Source organism: Muscardinus avellanarius, assembly GCF_963383645.1.
Source record: "Muscardinus avellanarius genome assembly, chromosome: 12".
In the NCBI taxonomy this organism is placed as follows: Eukaryota; Metazoa; Chordata; class Mammalia; order Rodentia; family Gliridae; genus Muscardinus; species Muscardinus avellanarius.
In genome coordinates this window covers 64,864,713-64,892,489 of record NC_137798.1, presented here as the reverse complement: position 1 = coordinate 64,892,489, position 27,777 = coordinate 64,864,713, and the positions used below count along the sequence as shown (strand labels likewise).

General features: G+C 45.6%; 1 protein-coding gene across 2 annotated transcripts in view; it reads left to right on the top strand.

Moving 5' to 3' along the window:
- RTN1 (reticulon 1) overlaps positions 1–27,777 on the top strand; it is a gene marked incomplete at both ends in the record, with an annotated part of 233,372 nt that overhangs the window by 110,370 nt on the left and 95,225 nt on the right. The window contains 2 exons of one of the 2 annotated variants that reach the window (XM_080706858.1): positions 7,744–8,514; positions 18,139–18,894. The exons of the other annotated variant lie outside the window; for it this stretch is intronic. Coding sequence (XP_080562984.1) covers positions 7,744–8,514; positions 18,139–18,894 — 1,527 coding nt within the window. The remainder of the gene's footprint in view (positions 1–7,743; positions 8,515–18,138; positions 18,895–27,777) is intronic. 2 annotated transcript variants of the gene reach the window in all.

The following is a 27,777-nucleotide window of genomic DNA, read 5'->3' as shown; positions in this document are numbered from 1 at the left end:
ACATTTGGCATTATGGTGTTCAGGATTGTGGTCTTAGGATTATGATTGGCACTGGATTCAATCAAATGACTTTATTATTCCCCTAGCTGGTAGTATTTATGGTGTGCGGCAGAGGGGGTCATTTTAGCTTCTTACTGGGCTTTCTGAGTAAGAAAAAGCTGGCAAGACACACATTTCAGGGGTGACAGCTCTTCCCAACTATTGGTTCTGTTTATAGTCTTCTGAACAATGTGGATGCAATCTAGATTCTATTTCTTCAATTATTATCATACATGTAAGAAACTCTTATTCTCTGAGGTATTACCATGGGGAAAATTATGTTTAATAGGAAAGGAAGAAGCAAGGAAGCTGTGTTGGACAGTGGCAGCCAATAAGTGCAAAAGCCACGGAGAGCTGGAAGGGACCTTTGTGGTTGTCCCATCTAACTTTCTACAGGTTCTGTGTTGTAGCAGATTTTTTTTTCACTATGACCAAAATACCTAACAAGAACAACTTAGAAAAGGAAAAGTTCATTTGGGATCATGATTTAAGGGGTTCAGTCCATAGAAAGCTGACTCCAAGGCAGAGACATCATGGCGGCAGGGCATGGGAGAGCAAAGTTGCTCAGGGCAGTCAAGAAGCAGAGTGAGAGATAGAGGAAGGGACCAGGGACAGATGCTAGTCACCAAAGTCACATCCCCAGTGACCTACCTCCTCCATACCCATTCCACCTGCCTATCACACCACCCAGTAAATCCACTTAAATTTTTATTTTTTTGCATGTCTGGGGCTGCAACCCAGAGGCATTTGACCTCTGAGCTACACCCCCTGCCCAATTTTTTATTCTTTATTTTGAAACAGGGTCTCACTGAGTTGCAAAGGGCTTCACTAAGTAGCTGAAGCTGTCTGCGAACCGCGATCCTCTGGTCTCAGCCTCCCGAATGCTGGGATTACAAGCATGCGCCACCACACCTGGCTTATTTAAATTATTAAACCATCAATGGATTTATTTACTGATGAGCATTGAACCTTCATGATTCAATTTTTCACCTCTGAACATTTTTGAACTGTTCAAATAAAGAATATGAGCTTTTCTGGGAGACATTTTATATCCAAACACATAATATTCTGGTGCTTGCCTGGCCAGATGCTGATCTCTCTGCCTGAGTGTCTGACTGGGTTAGAATGTTTTTGTTCTCAGGTAAAGCCCCCCTCCATTGCAAGACAACTACAATTCTTACACAATTTCTTACCTGTCAGGTTAAAAATGTGCTCTTTGTAGCTTTCATTGATTAGTCCTACTTTTTTCACAGTAGCTGCATAGAATATGTACGATCATTTATTGATTGACTAGTGCATTCATTTAATACTGGATGTCTACTATATACAATATATGACAGATATGAGACTCAAACTTTGGTTGCTGAAAGATTAGTTGGAGATAACATGGACATAAGTAAATCATGTTATACATGACACATAAGCAATAAATTCAATGCTATAAGAATGAGGAAAGAAGCTTGGTGTGGTGGCACATGCTTGTAATCCCAGCTAATTAGTGAGTCCTTCTGCAATTTAGTGAGACCTTGTTTCAAAATAAAGAATAAATAAATAGAGCTGGGGTGTAGCTCAGAGGTAGAAAGCCCCTGGGTTCAATCCCCAGTACTGCAAAATAAATAAATAAATAAATAAATAAATAAATAAATAAATAAATAAATGAGGAAAGAAGCCAGGTGTGGTGGCTCATGTCTGTAATTCCAGTACTTTGGTGTTTTTTTTTAAGTGACTTTTTTTTAATTGGTGCATTGTAATCATATATCACATTGGAATACAAGACTTGAGAGGATATACAAGCACACATCATCCAATTAGCCCTCTTCCAGCCCCCATCCCATTCCCTCCCCCTCCCTCCATCCCATGCTTGTTTGGTGATTAACTTTGATACATTTGTTTATGTACCTCCTGCATTTTAAAGAGGCTCCATCCTCCCCTATTCCATACCCTCTGATTGGGTTACCTTAGTTGCTTCACTATAGGGCCCTTTCTATAGCTCCACCTCTTCCTGTTGCCCCTTTCCTCCTAGTTTTTGCTATTAGGGGAAGCATCTGATTTTTATTTTCTGCGATATTTCTCATGCATGCCGTGTTGCAAGTACCGTTCCCACTCTTGACGGCCCCAGTAGTGGCCTGGCTACCCAGTGGACTGATCCAGACTTCGCTGGCTCAAGCAGCGGCCTTGCTTCATGGGAGGCCCCGATTCTGGTCTCACTGGCCCCGACCAGCCTAACCCCTCAGCTGGCTCCGATCCCAGCCTCGGAGGCCCCAGTAGCAGCGGCCTTGCCTCACAGCAGGCTCCGATGCTGGGCATTGGCCCCAGCACAGGCCTAATCCCTCGGCAGGCTCTTATCCTGGCCTCAGAGGCCCCAGCACTGGCCTTGCCTCACGGCAGGCTCCGATGCCAGCCTCGCTGGCCCCAGCACTGGCCTAACCCCTCGGCAGGCTCCGATCCCGGCCACGCTGGCCCTGGCAACAGCCTAACCCCTCGGCAGGCTCCGATCCTGGCCTCGGAGGCCCCAGCACCTGCCTTGCCTCACGGCAGGCTCCGATGCCGGCCTTGCTGGCCCCAGCACTGGTCTAACCCCTCGGCAGGCTCCGATCCCAGCACCGGCCTTGCCTCACGGTGAGTTCCAATCCTGGCCTTGCTGGCCATGGCACCGGCCTAACCCTTGGCAGGCTCCGATCCCGGCCTTGAAGGCCCCAGCACCAGCCTTACCTCACGGCAAGCTCCGATCCCAGCCTCACTGGCCCTAGCATCGGCCTAACCCCTCGGCAGGCTCCGATCTCAGCCTCGGAGGCCCCAGTAGTAGCCTTGCCTCATGGCAGGCTCCAATGTCGGCCATTGGCCCCGGCACCAGCCTAACCCCTCGGCAGGCTCTGGTCCCTGCCTTGGAGGCCCCAGCACCAGCCTTGCCTCACAGCAGGCTCCGATCCCGGTCTTGCTGGCCCCGGCACCGGCCTAACCCCTTGGCAGGCTCCGATCCTGGCCTCGAAGGCCCCAGCACCAGCCTTGCCTCACGGCAGGCTCCGATCCCGGCCTCACTGGCCCCAGCACTGGCCTAACCCCTCGGCAGGCTCCGATCCCGGCCTCGGAGGCTCCAGCACCGGCCTTGCCTCACGGCAGACTCCAATCCCAGCTTTGTTGTGTCCATTGCCGGCCTCACCCCTCTGCAGGCTCCAATCCGAGCATCCTCTTCGCCCAACCAATTGCCCCACGTTCTCGAGGGTGCATGGTGGTAGCATTCTGCCTCTGGGGTTATTATTTCAAAGGTTCCAGGTGTAATGCATCAGATCTCTGCCTCCCCTGAGTACTGGCCACTGCCATTGCCACTGCCTCCACCATTTCAAATCTTTCCCAAGCTCTTTTACCACTCTGAATGTTGTCCAGTGTTCCTAAGCATGCATGACGGTAGCATTCGACATTTGGTGTAATTTCTTAAAAAAAAAATAAGGTTGGTAGGATCCGATTTCTGCTTCTCCTGAATACAAGTCTCCACCGCCATCTCAGAGACCGCTTTCAACACCACCTTTCTCCTTGGTCTCCGCTAAACTCTCTCTTTACACGTGATATCCAAGATTCTTAACAATATAGAGAAACAGCAGTCCTTCTTCACAGGGAATTTTTCCCTAAGTTCCAGTGCATTTGGATAAGATTTGTCTGCATCTCCAGTATCCTGGCATCTGCCACCGGCCTTCTTAACTCCTCTCTGATATTTTTCTTTTTTCTTTTTCTTTCCCTTTTTTTTTTTTTCAAGAAGGGAAGACAGTATGTGTGGTTTGAGGAGGTAGTGGGATCAGGCACTCAGTAGCACTGTGACCCGGCCTGGTTTCCCCATGGGTCCAGCATGCTCTGCAGTACTCCGCCTGGGGCCCAGAGTCCTGCGACCCGGGCCACAGCTCTTCCGGGGTCCGGTGTGCCCTGCGTGACGCCTGCCTGGGACCCAGGGTCTTACTGGGCCCGGTTTCTCCAGGAGTCTGGCGTGCTACGCTCAGTCCGGCCCGGGGCCCAGAGTCCCGCGACCCAGGCCCCGGCGGTTCTGGCGTGCCCCGCCTATAATTCCTGTACTTTGGAAGCTGACACAGAAGGATGACAGATTTGAGGCCAATCTCAGCAATTTAGTGAGACTCCTAGCATCTTAGCAAGAACTTGTTTGAATATATATATATATATATATATATATATATATGTATTTTTTAAAGGGCTGGGGGTATACCTTGGAGGTACAATGTACCTAAATTCAATCCTCAGTAAAAGAAAAAAAAAGGGAGGGAGAACACTCAGAAGGGGTGTGGTCCTGTAAATGTGGTCAGCACAATGGTTTGGGTCCCTCCAAAGTTTATACATTGAAATCTGAAGCCCTAAATGAGGGTTTTTGGAGGTGAATAGGTCATGAGGATTAGTGCCCATATTAAAGGGGCTCCATAGATTTCTCTCAATCTTTCCATCATGTGAGAATACTGAAAAAAGACGGCCACCTAAAAGGCAGCCACCCACCAAACATCAAATCTACCAGCACCTTGATTTAGACCTCCCAGCTTCAGAAATAAATTTCTGTTGGTTTATAAGTTACCTAGTTTATGGTATTTTTATTATAGTAGCTTAAGTAAACAAAGACTAGTCAGCAAATCATTATGGAGGAGGTGGCATTCAGATTGTCTTATTTTTTGTGGCTTAAAGTTGAAGGACAGAAATTTGGATGTGAAATTGGAAGGATAAGGTGCTGGAGAAATGATGGGTAGTTTACATTGACTGGAGCTTAATGTTTGAATTGGGAAGTGGGAGAAAGAGCTAGAAAGGCTGTAAGAGGCTTTGTATGCTAGAGTGAAGAGTAAATAAGAGGTAGTAGAGACTGGCTGTGAAAAGGTGGGATTTGCACTGTCTCTAACACCAGGCTGCAGACTTTTAAGGATCACCCAGCAAGGCAGGTCAGAGTCCTGGGGCTGGCTGCGGAGTGAGAAACACATGTTCAGTGAGTCTTCTCTAGCATCGGGGCAGTGGGCTGGAGAGATGTGCTACAGGCCAGATATGAGTGATAATGGCCAGGAGCCCTGTGGCCCCCTGCAATGGAAACCTTAAGTAATAGTTGGATGATGCAGGCTGTGATGCAGGCCGGGAGCTCTCCACTGTGTCTTCCCTTTCCAACTCCCATACCTCCAGACAATTCATACCCATACTTTCCTGCAATTTATTAGCACCTACAAGTGGTTGCAGATAGTAACAGTAGAGAATCTCAGTACTGAAATACCTCAGGTTGACTTCCCTGCCTCCACTGAAGTCTACAAGTAGGCTGAACTCATAATGAAAGAAGCTTTAAGAATTTATTAGAGTAAAGGTGCTTATGCATTCATGGTTTTAACAGCTTTCCTTTTGGTGGTCTATATATATTTAGGCAATATGGCTTATCGTCGCTATTATTCCTTTTGCTGTTGAGCTATTTTTTGTTCTAACTTGAAAAAGAGACCTGCCATATGCAAAGGAAGTGCAATTAGAAGCCTCACTGAACTGCACAGATTTGAGCCATTATGCTGTTTAGAGTAGGCCACTTGGTAAATGAAGTGTTTCAACAATTTTTAGGAATCTTTCAACCTGTTTTCTTGTATAATTCTAGCATTGTTTATAGTTCCAAACTTCATAATTATTTACTTCATTTTGTGAATTTATTCATTTTGTGAATTAATTAATTAACTAATTAATGTGGTACCCAGGATTGAATACAGGGACATTCTACCTCTGAGCAATATCCCCAGCCCTTTTTATTTTCTGTTTTGAAACAGATTGCTGAGAGATGTCCCTAGGTTATTGAGGCTGGCCATCAACCTGTGACCTTCCTGCCTCAGCCTCCCAAGTACTAAGATTATAGGCATGCATCACCCCACCTGACTGCAAATATTTATTGAATATCTACTAAGTTCCAGAACTTGTTCTGTTTTCTAGACTACATTAGTGATCAAAGCAGTCAAAGATTTCTGCCCTCATGGGGCATACCTAGCAAGTAGAGATAATCAAGAATTAAGTAACAAATAGATGCGTTATACAGGAAAAATAAAACGTAGAGAAGGGTAGAAGGGAGCAGGATTCATAGGGAGCGTGAAGAGGAGCACACTGTGATTTGAGGTGGGGTCATCAGGATGCTCTTCCTCACGGAGGTGACATTGGAGCAAAGATGTGCACATGCGGGAGTCAGGGATGCCGGTATCTGGAGGCAGAGTGTTCCAAGAAGAGAAAGCAGCTGAAGCCAAAGCACTGAGGTGGGAGAGGGCCAGAGTCCATCGAGGAGAGGCTTTGTGCTTTCCCATTCTCTATAGACAAACGATGGCTTGTTGCAACCAAGAAGAAAGCCAGGAAAGACAAAAGTCACATCTACTTGTATTAATAATAAAGCAAAATTACTTAGGGACAAAAAAGTGATCACTTTACAAGCTTATTTAAGGAGGTACAACGCACCTGAGGAGATTTCCTGGCTGTTTGGGATTAAATCCTGGCTCCTTTGCGTACTGCCCGTGAGATCCAAGGCGAGTTATTTAACCTCTTTGATCTTCAGTTTTCCCATCTATAAAATGAACTTAACAATGCTACTAGCCTTCTAGGATTGTTCTGATAAATAAACAAGTCAGTACAAATGAAAATCTTGGAGCTTTGTCTAACAGGGCAACCACTTGAATGTTAACTATTGATCTCATTATGTCACTACATTGTACCTTAGTCTGGTATATTCTCCATATGTGTCTTTAGGGTTTTTATATTGTGCACGCTATGTGTGTGTTTATGCATGTGGCTTCGTTTATAAAAACTGGTGTGAATAATCGTTAACTTGTAAACCAGGCGTGGTGGCGCACGCTTGTAATCCCAGCATTCAGGAGGCTGAGACAGGAGGATCGCGGTTTGCAGACAGCCTCAGCTACTTAGTGAGGTTCTTTGCCACTCAGTGAGACCCTGTTTCAAAATAAAGAATAAAAAATAGGGCTGGGAGTGTAGCTCAGCGGTAGAATGCCCTTAGCTTCCATCCCCAGTACTGGGAAAAAAGCAAACAAACACAATTTTTAACTTGTTATAAGTAATGAGAAATTCCACTTCTGAGCACATAGCAAATCTTCAATAAATGTTAGTTTTCTTCTCTGGTAGCATTTTACAAGCAAAGGAAAATAATGAAGGGTTTTCTTTTCCTGCTTGGAAAGAAGGAATTCACAGTGGGGCATTTTGAATATCACTGGAAAGAAAATAACTGGCCAGTAGAAGAGTGAACGAGGAGAGAAACCAAAGGAGGAGGGAAACTGGAGAAACAGGGAAGCACCCCGTTAAGATCCTACTTTAAGCTGACCACCCTGTTGTTACACTTACAGACCTGGACTAGCCTACACGTCCACCTCTACTTTAAGACACCTTAACACTTTAGATGTAAAAAGGACTTCTTTTTAAATATCATTGAATCAAATTGTCACTGTGTGTTGAGATCTGGGAAATCAGTTTTCTAGTCCTCTGGGATCTGTCCCCAGTGAATGTGGGCCTGATAGCTTATGCTACTCGGAGAATACCAGCGCTCTAGCCTATCAAGGAGACGAGGAGGATTAGATGCCATGATCCAAGGCATGCCCACGTGTTGAGGAGAAAGGATGCTGTGCCCCTAGGCAGGCCTGGCCGGCGGGTGAGGCAGGACAGAGACCTTGGGCTGTGCGTCCACTCACACTTTGCTTCTGTTTTGATCGACAGGTGTGACAGCTGTCGCCAGTGTCCTAGATTACTCCTCAAAGACACCGAAGGATGGGGAAGGGACATGCTACACATCTCTGATTTCCGACATCAGTTTCTCTCCTCACGAGGATTCTACATATTTCACTGGAATTCTTCAGAAAGAAAACGGCCACGTCACCACTTCAGAGAGCCCTGAGGAGTTGGGAACCCCTGGCCCCTCCCTACCTGATATGCCTGGGATGGAGTCTCGTGGCTTATTTAGTTCTGATTCTGGAATCGAAATGACTCCTGCAGAGTCCAACGAAGTGAACAAGATCCTAGCTGACCCCCTGGACCAGATGAAGGCAGAAGGCTGTAAGTACATTGACATCTCCAGGCCGCAGGAGGTGAAATGTCAGGAGCAACGTCACCCCAAGTTGGAAGATAAAGACTTGGACTTTAAGAGCAAGGACACAGAAATCTCAACAAAACCAGAAGGGGCGAGAGAGCCTGACAAGCCAGTCCCTGTGGAGGGAAGGATCGTCAAGGACCACTTATTTGAAGAATCCACCTTCGCCCCTTACATAGACGATCTCTGTGAGGAGCAGCACGGTGCCCCTCGGGTCACTGCCCCCGTCAAAATCACGCTGACAGAGATAGAACCTCCTGTTGCCACTGCTACTCTAGAGAATTCCCCCGAGAAGAAAGATATCTGTCTGAAGCCAAGTCCTGACACTGTCCCCACCGTCACAGTCTCAGAGCCAGAAGATGACAGCCCAGGATCTGTCACTCCCCCGTCTTCTGGAACAGGTAAAGGTGCTGGCATGCCCCACCTTGGGGAAACCCACACAGTGGTCTGGACCCCCAAAACACCCTTTAAGGAATGAAGACCTGTGTCCCAAATACTTGAATATATGATCCCCTGAAGTCTTAATTAATTAATTAATTGACTTAATTAGCATGCAAACTTTTTAGACCTGTGTCTTTGTATGAAGTTGAGATCTGGGATTTTCCTTGAAATCCTATCAGATTTTCTTTTATTTTCTTTTATTATTATTATTTTTTTGGTGGTACTGGGGTTTCTGGAAACCCTTCTACCTCTGGGCTACACTCCCAGACCTATTTTATACTTTTTTACATCTTAAAACAGGGTCTCTTAAGCCAGCGCGGCTGGCTTTCCTCCTGTCTCCGCCTCCCAAGCGCGGGGATTACACGCGTGCGCCACCATGCCCAGCCTATCAGATTTTCTTTGTGAAATCTTTCTTAGAGTGAGGGGAAGTGAGATGACACTGAAAACCTTAATGTCCTCCTGTGGCCCTAGTGTTCAGAGCAGAAGGGAAGGTGCTGCCGGCCTCCATTAGCATTCCTCCTGGACACCTTGGTCGCCAAGTGGCATGCTGGAGAGGCGCCTTGGCCAGTAGTTAACATGCCTGGCCCAGCCCGAAGTCTGTACAGTGAAGGAGGAGGGAGAGAGAGGCTCCAGGATTTTCAGGGGTGGCATGGTCAGTGAGTGGAAGGAACTCTCAGGAAGAGCGACTCCTCCCCCTCTCTTCTCTCTCAGTAGTGCCATTTAAATTTCTTTAGTTCATTCAAGTTCTGCTTGCAGTGCTTCTTTCTTTTTTCTTTCTTGATACTGGGGACTGAACTCAGGGGCATTCTACCTCCAAGCTATACCGCCAACACTTTTTTATCTTGAAACAGGGTCTCACTAAGTTGCTGAGGGCCTTGCTAAGTGGCTGAGGCTAGCCTCAAACCTGTGATCCTCCTGTCTCATCCTCCCAAGTATAAGTATTATAAAGCACCCACCACTGCATCCAGCTTGGTTTCATTTTTTAAAACTAAAAGATGTATTTACTTATGCTAACGTCGTCTAGAATTCACTAGGATATGATCTTTTTCCATTTGAGTATTCTCCTGCTCCTACTCAAGGTAGGAAGTTGAGCCATACTCAGACAGGTTCTTTTAAACACAAAGGGAACCCCATTTGCCCCAGGTGAAGGTCAGGGTGGTGGCAGGCGCTTCCTCAACTTACCCTGTACCCCCCTATCATGTGACCTCTGAGCCCCTCTCCTGCCCTTTGCCTCCCCAGTGCCCATGAGGCTGCAGGATGAACCAGAAGAGGTCCTCAAATCGTTCTCTGCCTAAGCGCCTGGCATTCCAGCCAGATCCAGTAGAGCTTTGCTCAGCATCTCAGGTGAAAGAGCTTCTACTGATGCTTAAAAGTCCAGGTATTAGAACAGAGTCGCCTAATGAAAGACCCTCCCCTCTGCTTTCCCTAAAGTCTCAATCCCTCTCCTCTGATGTTACCTCCACTTGGTCCACTGTGAAGCTCCTAGGGAGCACTGGACCAAGATCGCTCGCACCAAATCCTTGACTTTCAAATTCATTCAGTCACTCAGCAAACACTTTCAACACACTTTCTTTTGGCCAGGTACTCTGTGGGGCATTGGTCATGCCGGAATTAAACAAACAAAAATGCAGTTCCTGCCCTCCCCTGTGACAAAGAAAGCAGCCCCACTCCAGTGTGATTTGTATTCTGAGAAAGAGACATATAGAGTGCTGAGGAGTGGTGGGGCCCAATAGGTCCCCAGGTGAACTGAGTCTGAAGTTGGATCTCAGGGGAGCAGGGGGGCGCCAACAGGTAGAAGAAAGGGGCAGCCTCCAACCCTTGGAGATGCAAAGGCACAGAGGACCGCACATGAGATGCTAGGATTTGGATCATGATGACGATTAAGGAAACTGAGGCTCCACATGGGTTTTATGTGGCTTGTCCTGGCTTACAGCATGTGATAGGGATACACCTGGGATTCAAAGCTTCCTCCTTCTGGCCACAGAGTAATACCCTCTACTATTCCATGACATAAATATACTTGGTCCTCTAGAGATGTAAGCTGTATCATGAACTACTTTTTCAGAGTTCCAGGGTTGTCTTGTGGTCAGTCCAGAAGAACTCTTTTCAGTCCCAAGGGAGAAGGAAATACCGCAGCCCACATGGGTCCACTGATGTGGCACATGCCTCATGGAAAAAATACGCTTTGCAACATAGGTGATAAAGACTTGAGGCAGGATCTATTAGATATTAGAGAATTTCTCCTCCTCCTCCTCCTCCTCCTCCTCCTCCTCCTCCTCCTCCTCCTCCTTCTCCTCCTCACTGGAGTTCTTAAACAACTTCAAGAGAAGACAAAGACAGATCTGGCTCATATGATCTTTGAGTTTCATGGTCTTGGACTGTCCACTTGATAGCACAGAGTTAGGACAATGGTTTTCTTTATAGTTACATTGAATAAACATTTGAAGAAAGATTTAGCTAAGAAGAGAAACTTCTCTGACCCATGACAGTTTTCTCCCATGTTCAAATTCTCTCTTCACATGCACCCTTGCCTCAAAACACTTGAGCCAAGTGACAACAGATAAGTACAATATTGACAGGCGTGTTAGGAGAAATCAGCTTGTCCCCGAGGTCTTCTCCCTGTTCCTTTTATCCCAAGGGGCTGCCCTGTGCACTCCCCTCTTGCTGTGAGCCCCAGCATCATGGAAGTCTGCCTATAGATACTGGAAGTTGCTAACTTTATGACACCTCCTGAGGCTTGAGTCACTCTTTTAGTGTCTATAGATAAGACAATATTGAGAATGGTACATAATCCTACATATAAATGGAAGAAAAGGAAGGGATCCTATGCAGAAGGAGTTCATTTATTATTGCTTAATAAATAAGAAAGTCAAATGCCAGGCGTGGTGGCACATGCTTGTAATCCCTGTGCTTGGGAGGTGGAGACAGGAGGATTGTGCAGGTTTGAAGCCAGCCATGCTGGCTTAAGAGACCCTGTTTCCAAATTTAAAAAGCATAAAAATAGGTCTGGGAGTGTATCCCGGAGGTAGAAGGGTTTCCAGGAACCCCAGTACCACCAGAAAAAAAAAGAAAAGAAAAAAGAAATAAGGTAAATTCACAAAGTACTGGCTCTCAGCAGAGCATCACTTACAGACTATCTCCTGCATGACAGACACTTTGCTAGGTGCCATGGTCACGCTAGTGAACAACCTACCTTGGCTGTCAGTGACCTCAATGGCTCTTCCAGTCTGGGGCCAGGTAAAGTGGAGGAGAGTGAAGAGACAGGCTTTAATCAAATCACTACACAAACAAATACAAAGCTGCCCGGGGACTCCCAGTTGTGCAGAATGAACGGTGCATCCCAGCTGCATGGGAGTGTGGTGAGAGCAGGAGCTGGGTCAGTCCCCGGAGTCTGAGTGGCTAGACAGAGGCTCTCAACTCTCCCTTCAACTCTTAGAGTATCCTTTTCTTTTCTTCCTCTACTCTTCTTCTCCTTCTCCTTCCTCCCCCTCCTCTTCCTCCTCCTCCTCCTCCTCTACTTCTTAGTTCGTTCATTCGTTCGTTCCTTCCTTCCTCCCTCCCTCCCTCCCTCCATTTCTTCCTTTCTTTCCTCCTTCACTGGGAATTGGACCCAGGGGCATTCTTTCTAAGAGCTACAACCCCTGCCCTATTTTTAAATGTTGAAGCAGGGTCTCACTAAGTTGTTGAGACTGGCCTCAAACCTGTGATCTTCCTGTTTTAGCCTTGCAAGTACTGAGATTGCAGGCTTGTACCACCATGCCCAGTTGTAGTATCCTCTTAATGGATCACCCTCTACTGTTTTTTCTCCTACATTTATTCTAAGTGTTCCAGGACCCACCTATGCCTCACTGATAAAGTATTGACTTTTAAACTAGTTTCCAGGGTCTCTCAGGAAGAGGGGCTTGCTTACCTTTTTATTTACATCACCTGTTATCATTATCATGATACCCTAGTTAAACCTTTAACACAACCCTTCCGTTTCCTCAGCCACATCTTTGCTGGCGATCTCTCCCTTCTTAGACATCTACCTTTCAAAGGTCCATTTATATTTTAAGGCCAATTCAAATCAGCTTCCTCGGTTACCTCCTCTAAGTTCCTCTGAGAGTTGGTGCCATAGGCCATTCTGTCCAGATTTCTTCTCCTTCTCGAGGAGAGATAAAGCTGGAGCCATCAGGGCAGGGCCAGGGCGAGAGCTGAGACTTAGTGAGGGAGGGAGTGGGGAAACACCTTAGATGGAGTAGTGAGGACTGAGCTCAGGGAAAAGTTCCGGGGAGGCCAGAATTAATGCTTGGGGAGAGAATAGTGAGTTCCTCACAAAGGTGGCTGAGGTCAGGAGAGCGAGGAAAAAAATCAGAAGAGGATGGTGGTGTAGAAACCAAAGGAGGAGTGGACATGTCAAATGCCATTGGGAAGGCACAGCAGGTGAGAGATGAAATGTGAGATCGCCAGTAAATCGAGGCAGGCAGTTGGGGTAGAATCTGGATCAAAATGGTAAGTTCAGATTCAGATAAATCCTAATGTCTGGTGGCTTAACATAATTAATGTTCCTTTTTTCTTCTGGGATAGCCAGAAGTAGGTTGGACGCTCCCTGAATGCTGCTTCAGATCCAATGCTTCTACCATCTTTTCTTTTTTAACAGCTTTATTGGGATAAAATCCACATGCCGTACAACTCACCCATCTGAAGTGTACAATTCAGTGGGTTTTAGTATATTTGCAGAGTTATGATGCATCGCCACAATAAAATTTACAGAATCTTCATTATCCCCGTTGGAAACCTTGCACCCTTTTCACTCCCAAATCTGCCTACTTTCCATAGTCATTAATTACTTTCTGATTCTATGGATTTACTCGTTCTAGACATTTGGTATACATTGCATCATACAATATGTGGTTTTTTGTGACTAGCTTTTTTTCTCTTAGCATATTGTTTTCAAGGTTTAGTCACATTTTATTATGGATTTGTTCTTCGTTCTTTTATGGATAAATAATGTCCAATTGTAAGGACACACTGTATTTTATTTATCCATTCACTAGTTAAGGGATATTGGGTTATTTCAAATTTGGGGAGCTATATTGAATACTGTTATTCATGTACAAGTATTAATGTGGACATACCTTCTCATTTCTCTTATAGAGACACTTAGGAGTGTTTAAATATTTTAAAAAGTGTTCTATTTATTTTCAAAACAATTATACCTTTTTTTTATTACTAACGGTAGTGTATGAGTGTTCCAATTTATCCACATCCTTGTCAACACTTGCTTTTATCTGACTTTTTAATTTTAGCCATCAAAGTAGGTATAAAGTGATATCTCATTGTGGTTTTGACTTGTAGTTTTCCTTGTGAATAATGATGCTAAGCACATTTTCATGTGATTTTTGGCCACCTGTAAATCTTCTCTGGAGAACTGTCTATTCAAGTTCTTTGTCTATGTTTTAGATTGGGCTATTTGTCTTTTTGTAATAATTTTCTTTTATTTTAGCTACAGATTCCTTATTAGAAATGATATTTACATATATATAGGGCCGAGGATTAGACTCAGGCCTTGGTACATGCTAGGCGGCAAGTCCTCCGCCTCTGAGCTACATTTCCATCCCTTAAAAGCATTTAATTTTAATGAAGCCCAGTTCATCAATTTCTCTTTTGTTGCTCTGTATCTGGTTTCACATGTAAGAATCCTTTATCTACTTCATGGTCATGAAGACCTACTTCTTCATTTTCTTCTGGAGTTGTATAGTATTATCTCTTCTTCAGGCCACTGGTCCATCTGAAGTACATCTTTGCATGTGACACGAGATAGGAGTCTAGTTTACTTCTCCTTGCATTCTCATTCTTCAAAATGTAAGTGGCCCCACCTCACACTCCACCTCCTTTATAAAAAGAGATAGCACGAGGTAGTTAAAAACACATGAAACAGAAAGACATGAATTCAGATTCAGGTAGGTCAAGTGATTTCTAGCTCTGAGGCTGTATTTCTGAAGGTCTTGATTGGAAACCAGTGATGTACGTAAGGGTTCCAGAGTTTAAAGGGGCCATTCACAGATGTGTTAATACCGTGAAGAGGACCAGGAAATGATGGTGAAGCCTTAATCCTAGGAAGCCATATCAACCCCTAGACCTAAAGGAGCAAGGGGAAGAAGCAGCATTTCTAAAGCCTGCCCAAAGCTGGAACTTTAAAAGCAGCAGTGGGCCAGGCATGGTGCTGCATGCTTATAATCCCAGTACTTGGGAGGCTGAGATGGGAGGATCACAGGTTTACGACCAGTCTTGAGGCCCTTTGCAACTTAGCAAGGCCCTGTTTCAAGATAAAAAATAAAAACAATGCTAGGAGTGTAGCTCAAAGGCAAAATGTCCCTATGTTAAATCCTCAGTCCCCCCCCCCCCCACACACACACAAAATAAAAGCAGTGGTGACTATAAACCTCAACATCTCTCTTCTCCAAGCTTTTCATTGCTTCCTATTGGCTGAAAACAATCAGAAACCAGAGGCGACAGGATCCAGGCAAGGCCTTGTATATAGATCAACCTTTGAAAACACAGAATAGGGCGCAGAAAGATAGGAGTGGGCCCAAGGGGGCAAAGAAAGAGAACCCAGCTTGGTGACATTGGATAGTCATTTAACTGACTGCTGCTAGATTCTAGGCACCATATGTGAAGTGCCTGTCACCGCCAGATGCTCGCAGATGGAGCTGTGATGCTGCTGCCACTTACAGTGACACTAGTCTTTACCCCTTATCTTCCTCTTCTTTGCTCTAGCCTGTCATTCAGAAGTAAACCAATGTAACTTTTAAACTGTTATGCTGCTTGGAATCATAGCCAAGAACTGTACATACAGCTTACTGAGAAGCTATCTGTTCTAAAAGTAGCAGCATACAATAAATGATTATATTTTAATATACTTTTATTGGTGCATTGTAATTCATATGATAGGTTTTTGGACTTGAATTGATGCATTGTAATTATCCATCACAGTGAGGTTCAAAGTGACACAGACATGAATGTACACAGCACTCGGTGTGTTTCCTGGGCTTCCTCTCCCCCCCACACACTGAGATGGGCAGTGATTCCTTCATTTGTGGATATCGCATTATTTGAACTGTTTCCTTCATCAGTTCTCCTTTCCTCCCTCCTAAAAGCCCTCCACTCTTCTACTGGTCTCTCTCCTCATTATCCTGAGGTCTCTTTTGCTTTCTGTTTTCTCTCTAGCTTCCACATACAAGAAAAAATGTATGACCCTTGATTTTCTGCAACTGGCTGACCTCACTTGCCATAATATCTCTAGCTATGATACAATAAATTTCTTAAAAAATAAATTACATAAAATAATGAAGTTGTTATTTTAAGTCATTTAAAAAGAAAAACAAACACATTTAAAGTGGAAAATAAACTAATAGAAGATTAGAAGCAAATGTGTGTGGGAGGAAGGAGAAAAGGAGGAGGGGGCAGACATATCATTTAATAAACAACCCCAAACAGCTGCAAAAAAAAAATCATATATTTTTATTCTCAAAACATTTCTAAGACTTCTCTTTTCCTCAGATTAGAAGCCCCAAGAGATCCGACCCTCCTCTATAGCTCTGATCTCTTCTATTACTCTTCCTGCTTTCTCTCCCAGCAGAGTTAACAGCTTCCTTCCAATATCTAGAAATCATCCAGCTCCCACCTCTAAGCCTCTGCACTATCTGTTCCCTCTGCGTGCATGGCGTGCTATTCCTCCGGATATCTCCGTGAGTCACTCTCTTGCCACCTTCAAGTGTTAAATATAGGTTCACTTCTTAGTGAGGCCCATTCTGACCCCCCCCTTTTAAAGGTGCAAACTCATCTCATGCTGTCCCAGCCCCCCTGATTCCCTTACTCGACTCTACTTTTCTCCATGGAACTTTCCTCCTCCTCCTCCTCCTCTTCCTCCCTCTCCTCCTCCTCCCTCTCCTCCTCCTCCTCCTCCTCCTCCCCCTCTTCCTCCTCCTCCTCCTCCTCCTCCTCCTCCTCCTCCTCGTGCCTTGTGTGTGTATGTGTGTGTGTGTGTGTGTGTGTGTGTGTTGTACTGGAGATTGAACCCAGGAGCATCCTACCTTCAAGCTACACCCCCAGCCCTATTTTATTTTTTATTTTGAAATAGGGTCACATTAAATTGCTGAGCCAGGCTACAAACCTGCATCCTCCTGTCTCAGCCTCCCAAGTACTGGGATTACGAGCATGCACCACCATGCCTGGCTGAATTTATCATCTTCTAACATACCATACACTTTCTTTAAATAGGGTGTGTGTGTGTGTGTGTGTGTGTGTGTGTGTGTGTGTGTGTGTGTGTGTTCTTTTTCACTAGAATATCAGAGGCTTTGTTAGATGTCTCAATCATTAATATTTCTAAAATGACTAGAAAAGGGCCTGCCACACAGTAAGTTCTTAGTCAATAATAAATGAATGTATGATGCACGGATAAGGTCGGTTCTGCTTTATAGAGCATTATAAACCTCTCCAATGTGTTCTCCTTTGAGCTTCCCCCACAATGCTAAGGCAGCAGAGAACCTAGTTATAGATTTGTTTGCTCCTCCCCCTCTCTCCATCACCCAGTGACCTCAATAATTTGGAGAAATCTTTGGACAGCTACTCACAAAAGGACCAGAGACCACTGTCCCAACTACTCTGAAGGAAGGCCTTGCTCTCTGGCAAGGCAAAATGAAGCTCCCAGAAGCTGTTGTCATGGTGATCCCAGGTCCTCTCATCCAAGGGAGAGAAAACTCAGCACTATTGCCAGTGTAGCCTTCAGGCCATCTGGATAAACACCAGGCAGAAGGCCCAGGAGACTGGGGTTGATTCCTGGGCTTTGTTCTCCTCTAGAGCAGGGGAATAGAGTGAAAGGACCCCAGTGCTGCCGTGGCCGTGTGCCCTACGGATAATGATGTGCACAGCCCGCGTGCTGGAATGGCAAAAACTCTCCTACCAGCTCCCTCTAGTTATTCTTTCCACTAAAAAGATTCTTCTGGGAAATGTAAGGCTCAGAAGTCAAGTTCTATTCAAAGCTCCAATATTACCTTTTTTTTTTTTTTTTTAGAGGAGAAAACATGAGCAGCCCTGGACACAGCATAATGGATAATTTTCAGATGGGTTGATATTGATGAGCCCAATTAGATGCATATACATTTGGTTATCTGTTGAAATCTGCAAAATTGAAACATTGCCCAGAAAGAATGAATCGGAAACTAAAACAACGCCTTCTAAGAGCTTTGCCACATTGAAAGAGGAGAGGGAAAAAAAAAAAAAAAAAAAAAAAAAAAACCCAGCCAAGGTTCTGTTCCTAAGAAACAGCTGGGTCATTTTAAAATAGCTAGATGAAGATGGATAAGTATGTAAAACACTGATTAATTGGGCCACAACGGTAATTAGCCTTTTAGTTAAGGTGGCCTGTCTTTCCAGCATAGCCTTGGAAACAGACTATTTTTGTGCTAATGAGATGTGTGTTTCTCAAGCAACAACAAAACATCTCCCCTAATGGAATTTTGTTTTATTTCTTCTCTCTCTGTCCATCTGTCTGTCCGTGTGTGTGCACGTCTCTGGCTCCTCTGTGTTCTGTGGGGCGACAGAGCCATCTGCTGCCGAGTCCCAGGGGAAATGCAGCCTCTCCGAGGACGAGCTGATCACTGCCATTAAAGAAGCCAAGGGGTTATCCTATGAAACGGCCGGGAGCCCGCGGCCTGTGGTCCAGGTGGCCGACAGACCCGAGGCCAAGGCCCGGTCCGGGCTGCCTACCATCCCCAGCCCCCTGGACCACGAGGCGAGCAGCGCCGAGTCCGGAGACTCGGAGATCGAGCTGGTGTCCGAGGACCCGATGGCCTCGGAGGATGCGCTGCCCGCGGGCTACGCGACCTTCGGCCCCGTGGGCGGCCCGCCACCCTCGCCGGCCTCCCCGTCCATCCAGTACAGCATCCTGCGGGAGGAGCGCGAGGCCGAGCTGGACAGCGAGCTCATCATCGAGTCCTGCGACGCCTCCTCGGCCTCGGAGGAGAGCCCCAAGCGGGAGCAGGACTCGCCCCCGGTGAGGCCGCTGGACGCCATCCGCGAGGAGCCGGGCGCCCGGGCCGAGGAGCGCCCGCCCAGCCGGCGGGGCCTGGCCGAGCCGGGGCCCTTCACCTACCCCGCGGTGGCCCCCCGAGCCGGCCCCGAGCTGCCCCCCGGGAACGGAGCCCCGGCGCCCCCGCCGCCCTCGCCGCCCTCGCCGCCGCCGCCGGGAAAGCCCGCAGACGCCGCCAGTGCACACCCCGGTCCTGCGGCCCCCGAGGGCCCTGCACCGCGAGGGCCCGGCCCCGCGCCCCCTCTGCCCTTCTTCAACAAGCAAAAGGGTGAGTTGGCACTGTGCTGCTTGAAGCGGGCTGTGAGGTGTCTCCCCCTGGGCCCTGGGGTGTTCGGGGGAGATGGGTGGGAGGCACAGCTGGAAGTCAGAGGCACCACTGGAGCAGAAGGTGCTGTCAGAGCCTGGGGCTCCGAGCTGAGCTGGGCCGGCGAACCTGAGCACCTAGCCTGAGCCTAATAGGCCATTTTGTGTTTGCGCCAAGAGCTGCTGAATCGGCCACATGCACACGGCCTTTCATTCCAGGGCTGGGCTTCTGGATCTCCTGGAAAGGGATGCTTTTCTTGATATTGTCCAGGCTCCCATCCAGTGTCCCATCTCCTCACTGTTGAGGACTGGCTAGGTCCCTCCGTGCTGAAACCCACCAGTATATGGTTTATTTTGCCCACCAAAGGTGTTTCTTGAACGGGCCAAGTGAAAGCCGCTTTTTTTTTCCCCTCCAAGATATTGGATTTTTTTTTGGGGGGGGGGATTATTGAATCCAAGGCCATTCAGCTTAACACTTCAGTGCTTTGCCCCCAGCCTTTTTGTTTGTTTATTTTGAAATAGGGGCTTGCCAAGTTGCTGAAGCTGGCCTTAAGTGATCCTCTTGTCTCCGCCTCGCAAGTACTGGGATTATTGGAGTGGGCCACCGTGTTTGGCTGATTTGGGGTTCTTGATAACGTTTTTGTCCTAGACCATCAAGAAAGACAAGGTCCAAAGTTGGTTCTAGAGTTTCTCCTTCCCCTAAGCAAGACCTAAGGTGATTTTATCTTTACAGTCACTTATAACTTGGAATAATTTTAATGTGGTGATTATTTTCTCCCTTTGAAAAATCCCAGATGAGATCTGCAAATGAAGGAAAAGAAGAAGTCTTTTTTTTTTTTTATCATCCAAATACTATAGAGAGGTGCACTCTCTTTCCTGTGTCTTCACTAACTTCTAACATATGGGGCAAAATCTTTTTCATTACAGAGAGGAAGCTAGCATCTAAATTCTTTAAATCAACACATTGGAATGTGGGACTCATACAAAACGACAACCCGGCCACGAGGTTGCTGGTGTGGCATCAGGTGGGGGCTGATACCGTTGACTCTTGAGTTCCCAAATAATACTCCTGAGGGTATTCAGTGTGTGCGATAGGGAGGCTATAGACGACAAACCTAGCAGCTGAAATGTGTGTTTGTTAGGTGGATATTAAAACTCATGTGGATCCTTTTGCCACCACGCCGACCGTGGTGGGGAAGAACCCTGCAGCTTGCGGGGGCTACGAGCAACAGCATTAGCATGACCAGCCTTCAGCCTCCTGAGGCCTGGGCAGCTGAACTTGAAGCATGCTGCGTGTGTGTCTCTGTCCTTGTACTGCATGCATCCCGTTTTTATTCCCTAGTATTCCCCAAATAATCACCGTGTGCTTGGTGCTATTCAGTGTGATTTGTTTTTTTCCTTGAAAGTAAATAAGTCTGAGGGCTGAAGAGCAAAGGGAATGTTACAGGCCCATTTCCCTCCTAGTAAATTTGAGAGACAACACAACAGCTGGGACTGTCTGACCACATCTGACGAAGAGCTGTGGAGAATGGAGAGCCACAGCTGTGAATGTGGAGGCGTCAGAGCATCTTTTATGGCCCCTCTGGGGTCATTCGAATCTCTGTGCCAGATTCCCTCATAAGGCTTGGACCCTCTGCTGCCAGGTTCAGACGTCAGAGCGGCAAGAGTGGCAGTCTTTTCAAAAGATGAAGGCGTGCCGGGTGAATGACCTCTGCTCTCCCGTGCTCTGAGGAATCCTTTGAAATCTAGTCTCCCACTGAAACCCTCTGCTCTGCTCCACTATCTATGGAGACATTCTCAAAGGCTCTGCTGGGCCAGCCAAGTGACTCAGCACCACCAGCAGGGTATTTGAAACCTGAGGCCTCCTTCTGGTCTCACCTGCTCTGTCTCCGTGGGCAAGAAGGGCTCGGCGCTGCCCAGCCTCCTCCAGGCTGTCCTTAATCACCGTCACCGGACAGTAGGTTTGTGCTCTTGCCAAGTGAAGCTGCCTTCAGGAGTGAGATCCAGTCAGCTGGGGTTCCCTGTCCACTGGAGCGTTTGACAGTAGAGATGTATTCAAGTTCCTGCATTCGCAGGCGTGCCTGCTTATCCTCCTGTCTTTGCAAATATCTTGATTTTTCTGGGATGTAGTTAAGAAGAGTCTAGAAATATTTAGAGTAAGTTTTGGCAGCTATCTGACAGCGCCATACCAGGCACCATCAGGGAGCATCAGGTTCACTGGTGCACGTGCTCTGAAAGGCTCTATTTTGGGACTTTTCTCACCTTTCAGAGACCTTTGCTATTGTTGCACTGCAGCCCCAAATACCCCAAATACTGTTCTTTCTTTGTCTTTCAGTTTCCCTTCTGTACCCCCTGACCTCCTGCCCCCCCCATATTTTTTCTCCCCTACACCTTCTAGAACATCTTGTTCTCAGACTCTGAATGGGGTAGATATATTTTTATTTCTATCAGGTTAGCCCTAAACATTAGGAACATCTGAGCAAAAATCCAATAAGAATTCTCAGTGAAACACTTAGACCCAGTGTGTCTCATCAGGCTACATATTCAGTCCTTGTCAAACCTATTTGATTGGGATGCACTGGGCAGTGGTGTTCTTGTTGTTCTGAGGTGCGGTCCCTGCATTCTGATTGTGTTATCATGCAGCTCACTTGTGTGGTGCTTGGATCAGCCCTGTGGGCATCATGTGGGAGCCTGTTAGAAACGGAGGATCTCGGGCTCCATCCAAGACCTGCTGAATCAGAATCTGCAATTTAACAAGATCCCCTGATGATTCCTCTGCTCAGGGAAGCTCAGAAGCAGTGTTTGAGGCCACGGCAGTTAGCTGCCACATTTCTGCCTAAAGCCATTTGACTAAGTTACCAGTGACTTCCTACTTGCTAGACAGATAGTCTCTTTTCACTCTCATCTTTCTTGTCCCCTGATAATTTAACATTATCCTGCTGATCAATCCTTAAAACATCATCAAGAAAGTATTATACATTCATAATAATAAGTTCAAGCTGTACAAAATAGAGCAAAATAAAAAGTTAAAGTTCCCCTATTCACTCCCCATTCTCAAGTCTCAGCGATAACCACAGGCCTTTGTTGTTGTTGTTTTTTATTGTTGTTCTTGTTCCTTTCCGAAATTTTCTTTAAGTAATCAGGCATGTGTCCTTTTTTTTATTATACTACAAGTGATAGGATATTAAGCATACCATTTTTTAGCATTTCGTCCATCATGAAAATAGGGAACAAGAGCAGCTTCACGTGGAGATCGCTCACTCCTGGGAACTTTTTCCTTCCTTATTGCAGAGGTGTTTCTCCTTCCTGGTTCTTCTCTCAGTCTCTCAACTGTTCTCTGATCTCTTTTGCTGCCTCCAGTCCAATTCCGCTGGCTCCCCCCACCCCCTCGTCCTGTCCTCTTTGCTGTCGGGCTGCTTTACGGCTGCAGGCGTTCAGCTACTGCCGTGGGTCATGGCGCCTCTCAAATCTCTCACTTTGGAGCATTAAGCCCATTTTCCCACTCTTTGTTGGGCATCCCACAGACCTCCAAAGGCCATTTGTCTTACTTGTCAAAGTCTCCTATCTTTCTTCTGTTCGTTTCCATAACAAATGAAGTGATGCCCTTTGAACATCATTCAACTCACATGATAATAATTGGCGGGATCAAAACACTATGTGGGGAGGGTAATCTGCTAATGACTATTATAGTTCTAAGTGGTCAAACCATTAAAAACGATTAGAAATTTATTCCACAGAGGTGTTACAATAGGGGCAAAAACTATCTGCACTGTATATATGTGTAAATGCCTATAAAAATACAGATAAGTATTCTCCCTATAGCTTTGTCCACAGTGATGAGAAAATTTGTAACGACACTCCATCAAGAGGGAGGTAAGCAGATGATTTTGTCCATCCATCCAGTGAAGTGCGATGAAGTCATTTAAATGAACCAAATATGGATCTGAGTAAAGACTCATTAGTTGGGGTTAAAGCTAAAGATGTTTGGTGGGACCTGATTGTCAACACGTGGTGTCCTGCAGTAGTGTCTGGTAATAAAGTTATCATCCACATGACCCAAAGTGTTCCTAATATTTGAAAGATTACCATCAAAATAAAGATACAACATATGAAACTTCAGGAATGTACCCAGTTTAAGAAATATGGCTTTAAGCATTTATTTCCTTAGTGTTGCCGGGATACCCAGTGCCTCCGAAGCTCCTGGAGTGTTTGTTAAAAATCCAAGTTCCTGGTCCGCCTCTGCCCCAAAGCTACAGAATGAGAATAGGTGGGGTCTCCATCTGAACTCTAAACAAGCACACTGAAGCTTGAGAATTTCTTTTGCAGGAAGATGAGCTAAGTGGTCTGGACATGTAATAATAATAATAAAAAAAACCCCTGAGGATTCCTAGAACATACCTTGTTTTTACATTGAAGCTCATGAGAGGGGCTCAGCAGTTCCCCTCTCTTGTGGTGAGAGAGGTGCCTTCCTGAACTCTATGGCAGGAAAAAAAATCCCCCTTCCTTGCTGAGATTGACTTGTGAGAAGGCTACCAGATGGGAGTATTCTTACATAGAATAAATTTCATCTGCCTAGCATTAATAATGTTTGCTATTACTTTTCATTATGGTACTAGATATTGTTTATTTCTTAAAATATTTGGGAGAGAACTAAAATGAGTGCAACCAATTTATTTTTCTTCCTGTATTTGTGTGTGTGTGTGTGTGTGTGTGTGTGTGTGTGTGTGTGTTACTGAGGATTGGACCTAGGGGCATTCTACCTCTGAAGTACCCCCCCAGCTCTATTTTATTTTTTATTGTGAAAAGGGTATTGCTAGGTTGATGAGAGTCTCACTATTTGCTGAGGCTGACCTCGAACATGGGATCCTCCCATCTCAGCCTCCCCAATACTGGGATTACAGACGTGTGACACTCACACCTAGATTTTCCTTCCTGTAATTCTAAAAAGAGTCATTATACTCTAGTCTTATATTTATTTGCTTCCATGATATTGAATTATAAATCATGCTGAAAAGTTCTTAGAAAGTCTTGCCTTTCATGGTACAGATTTCGGAATCAGCCTGAGGACTAGGGCTGTTCTGCCATAGCTGTGTCCCTGTATCAGCTTTCAACCAGATGGACCACTGATTGCTGAATAAAGCCTGGCTCTTGTGCCAACATAGACCATGTAAAAACTTGGAGAAATTGGGCTTCCAGTCTCAGAAGATTCAGAGCCATCGTGCTACTCTTGTGAGGCTTTGCCCAGTGATCAAAAGCTTTGTCCTTGTCGAGGCTTCCCCAGGATGAGGCTCTAGTAGCTAAACTTCTTCACTGGCTTTTACTGAAACAATCGCAATATTAGCATTGTTCCAGCTGCACATTCATCTATGTTTTTAAAATAACGGCTTCAGGACATTAGGGGTTTCCTTCTCAGCCTTAGACAAGAGTTGCTCCAAATCTTGGAAGCCCCCAGAATTTTTAATTTCTTTTTTTTTCTGAGCTACACCCCCAGCCCTTTCTGTTTTTATTTTGAAACAGGATCTTACTAAGGTACTGAGGTTCTTGTGAGTTGCTGGGGCTGACCTTGATCCCTCTGTCTCAGCCGCTCCACACTGGGATTATAGGTGTGAGCCACCATGCCAGGCAGCACTTGTTATTTCTGGGAACAGATATTCTTGAGACTTCTCCAGGTTATGTTATAAAGATCTGGAACGGTTCTTGTACATCTTGGGACATCATAGGAAGCCCAAACTCCTTAGTAAATTTGACGTAGGCATAGTGTAAGACATAGATTATTAGCTTCTAAAATGGATTCAAGTCATTCCTGAACTTGCCTATAGAGAGAGTTCACAGAATACATTTTGGTGCCTCCATGAAATAATAATCATACTTAGTAATGATACTTAATAATCATACTCATCTGATGATTCTGACTCCCTCTGCAGGCTATTTTAGCAACCCTCAAATAAATCCTCTTCACCTGTAATGATGAGTCTAGATGATATAATTCACATAGTTCTAATTTTCAGAACCAAAATGGACCCCAGGGGATCCTCTTCCTTTTTCAAGGCTAGCCTCACTTTCCTCTAAAGTTTGCATGGAATATTGAGATATGGTCTCCGCACTTCTAGACTCTTTGGATCCTGACAGGCAACATATATTTGATGCAAGGCTGTGCCAGGCCTGCCATAGCAAGGCTCTCATTCACTCGCTCTTCCTCTGGGTCAGTGGATAGGGTCCACCTGGGCCTGACACAGCAACATAGTGGAGACTAAGACAGAAGAAATCCACCTTGAGTGGAGTTCAGATACAGGTAGGGAAGGGGGCCGATACTACAAGGAAACTGATAGTGATGTGTGAGGGTGGCATTTAGATCTGAAGGTCATAGGTCTTTAGGTCTTTAAGTAGGAAGAAACTGAGGTGCCAACTCTGGCAAGAACTGATTCAAGAAAGTTCTAGGATACAGAGCATGCCGCAGCCAGAAGCAGGAAGGCTCTGGGCATGTTCTAGGAATGGGGGAAATAATAAGATGTTGCCAGAATGTGGTGGGCAGAGGCAAAGCGGCAGGAAAGTGCTGAAGGTTGGCAGTGCTCTTTTCTGCACACTCCATGGTGTCGAGTTTGATCTTTCCTGAGCATTATAAGAAGCCACCAAAAGACTTTTAAAGTAGGAAGTGATATGACCTTTGTTGTATTAAAAAAAAATTACGGTGCATTTTAAGTATACATCTTAGTGAGGTTCAAAATCACATAAACAGCCGGGCGTGGCGGCGCACGCTTTTAATCCCCGCACTTGGGAGGCGGAGACAGGAGGATTGTGCAGGTTCACAGCCAGCCACGCTGGCTTAAGAGACCCTGTTTCCAAATAAAATATAAAAAATAGGTCTGGGAGTGTAGCCTGGAGGTAGAAGGGTTTCCAGGAACCCCAGTACCACCAAAAAAAAAAAATCGTATAAACAAACACAGGTCTTGGTGTATTCCCCTTCAGGTCCCACCTTGACACTCACCCCTCCTCACACATAAGAGTGAGACTGATAGGAGTAGTTTCTTTGCATTATTTTTTAAAGGTTGCATTGGTTGCTGTAGGGAAAAAGGGTTGGAGAAGCTTGGAAGTAGGAACACTGATTAGGAAGTTACTGCAGGAATGATATGACTGTGGCTGGGAGAATGTAATAGTGGTAAAGATGGAGAGGAATGGATGGGTTTGAGATCTCTTTTGGAGACTGCCTTATTAGGACTTACTCTTGCTTTGTATTGATGATATGGGTGACTTTTTCTCCAACTCCTTGTAAGTTATAATTCAGGTTTTATTAACACAATGTTTACAAACAAATGAAAAATATTTACAATAGAGGAGAGAAACCCCAAAGTTTGAGGCTGCTTCATTAGTCACTGAACATTGTTTTGTGTCTGCTGTTGGAGAGTAATGGATGAAGGTTACGATGACACTGACGTGTCCTTTAGGCTGGAGCACGAGTCTTCAGGCCTCTTTCTATGGCCAAACATCTGGGGCTTTCATGTGCTTAGGTGACAGTGGTATTGGGGTAGCTGAAATTGGATCTGGGGTGAGGGTCAGATATGGTACCTGTGAAGATTAACTGTGACTTCTTGTGAAATAAGCAGTGTAGATAAGCAAATGGGTTATTTAAATTGAGTTAGGTGCAGGTTTGGCAGGGGCCAGAAAGTCACTAAAGCTTTAGAATGTCTAAAGTATGGTTCTACTTATGAATCAAAAGTATACTAATAAATAAAGACAAGTCAATAGCCTGCCAGAGAAGAGGTTAAAGTCAGAGCAAAGATGGTTTTAGAGCAGAGCCTCAGTCTGGGCTGGGAGGGGCCAAGCACAGCACAGGGTCTGTTACTGCAGCTCCAGACTCACTTGGCCATGGTCATTATTCAAAGTTTACTTAGTGCTTTGAGTCCGCCCTGTCTCTTCTCTGGCCCTTTTGTGTTTAAGTGACTTGGGCTGGGCCAGGTGTCCTTCTCCTACCAGGTAAAGCCCAAACTCAGCACTTTTCTCTCTCCATTTGGAAATTTAGGATGGGTGACAGGGTGGGTGGATTCGGAGCTCAGTGGAACCATTTGGTTTTTTTTTTAAGTAGTGTTCTTAAAACACTGCTTTTAAGAACACTACTTAGAGGTGTGTTGGTGAGCCATTTCCATCAAAAGCAGTTTGCTAAAATACAGATTCCTGAACCCAGACCAGGACCTCCTAGCAAGGACTGAGGAAATTGCTTTATTAGGAAGCTCCCTCAGTGAACTGTAGGCACATCAGACTTTGAGAATTATAGCCAAGTGCTGTGGCACATATATGGAATCCCAGTACTTGGGAGGCTAAGACAGGAGGATCATAGGTTTGAGGCCAGCCTCAGCAACTTAGCAAGACTTTCATTAACTTAGTGAGACTTGTTTCAAAATAAAAAGTAAAATTGGTCTGGGGGTGTAGCTCAGAGGTAGAATGCCCCTGGGTTTGGTTTGAACCCTAGTACCATATTTAAATACATATAAAGAAATATTTTTTTTTCACAGTTGCTGTTCCAGGGGCTGTGTGCTGTGTGGAGGCTGCTCTCTCTAGATCCTCTTTGGCCAGGTTCTTCCTCTAGTCCTCCACCTTTGCGCCTTTCCCAAGGCCTATCTATGCCAGCTATGTGCTGAAAGTTAGGTTTCCTATTTGGGCTTGGATACTAGTTAAAATGGTTCTTGTGGGTCAATGAGGTTTTGAGTAAAAAGTATACTGTTCATTCTGGGACTTCCGCCTGCTCTTGGGAGGCACAGAGTGGTGATCACATACGCACACCCTGGTCTTGGCAGCCCACTCTGGAAGAGGCTTCCTATCATCTCCCCACCACTCAACGCTTCCAGAACAGAGG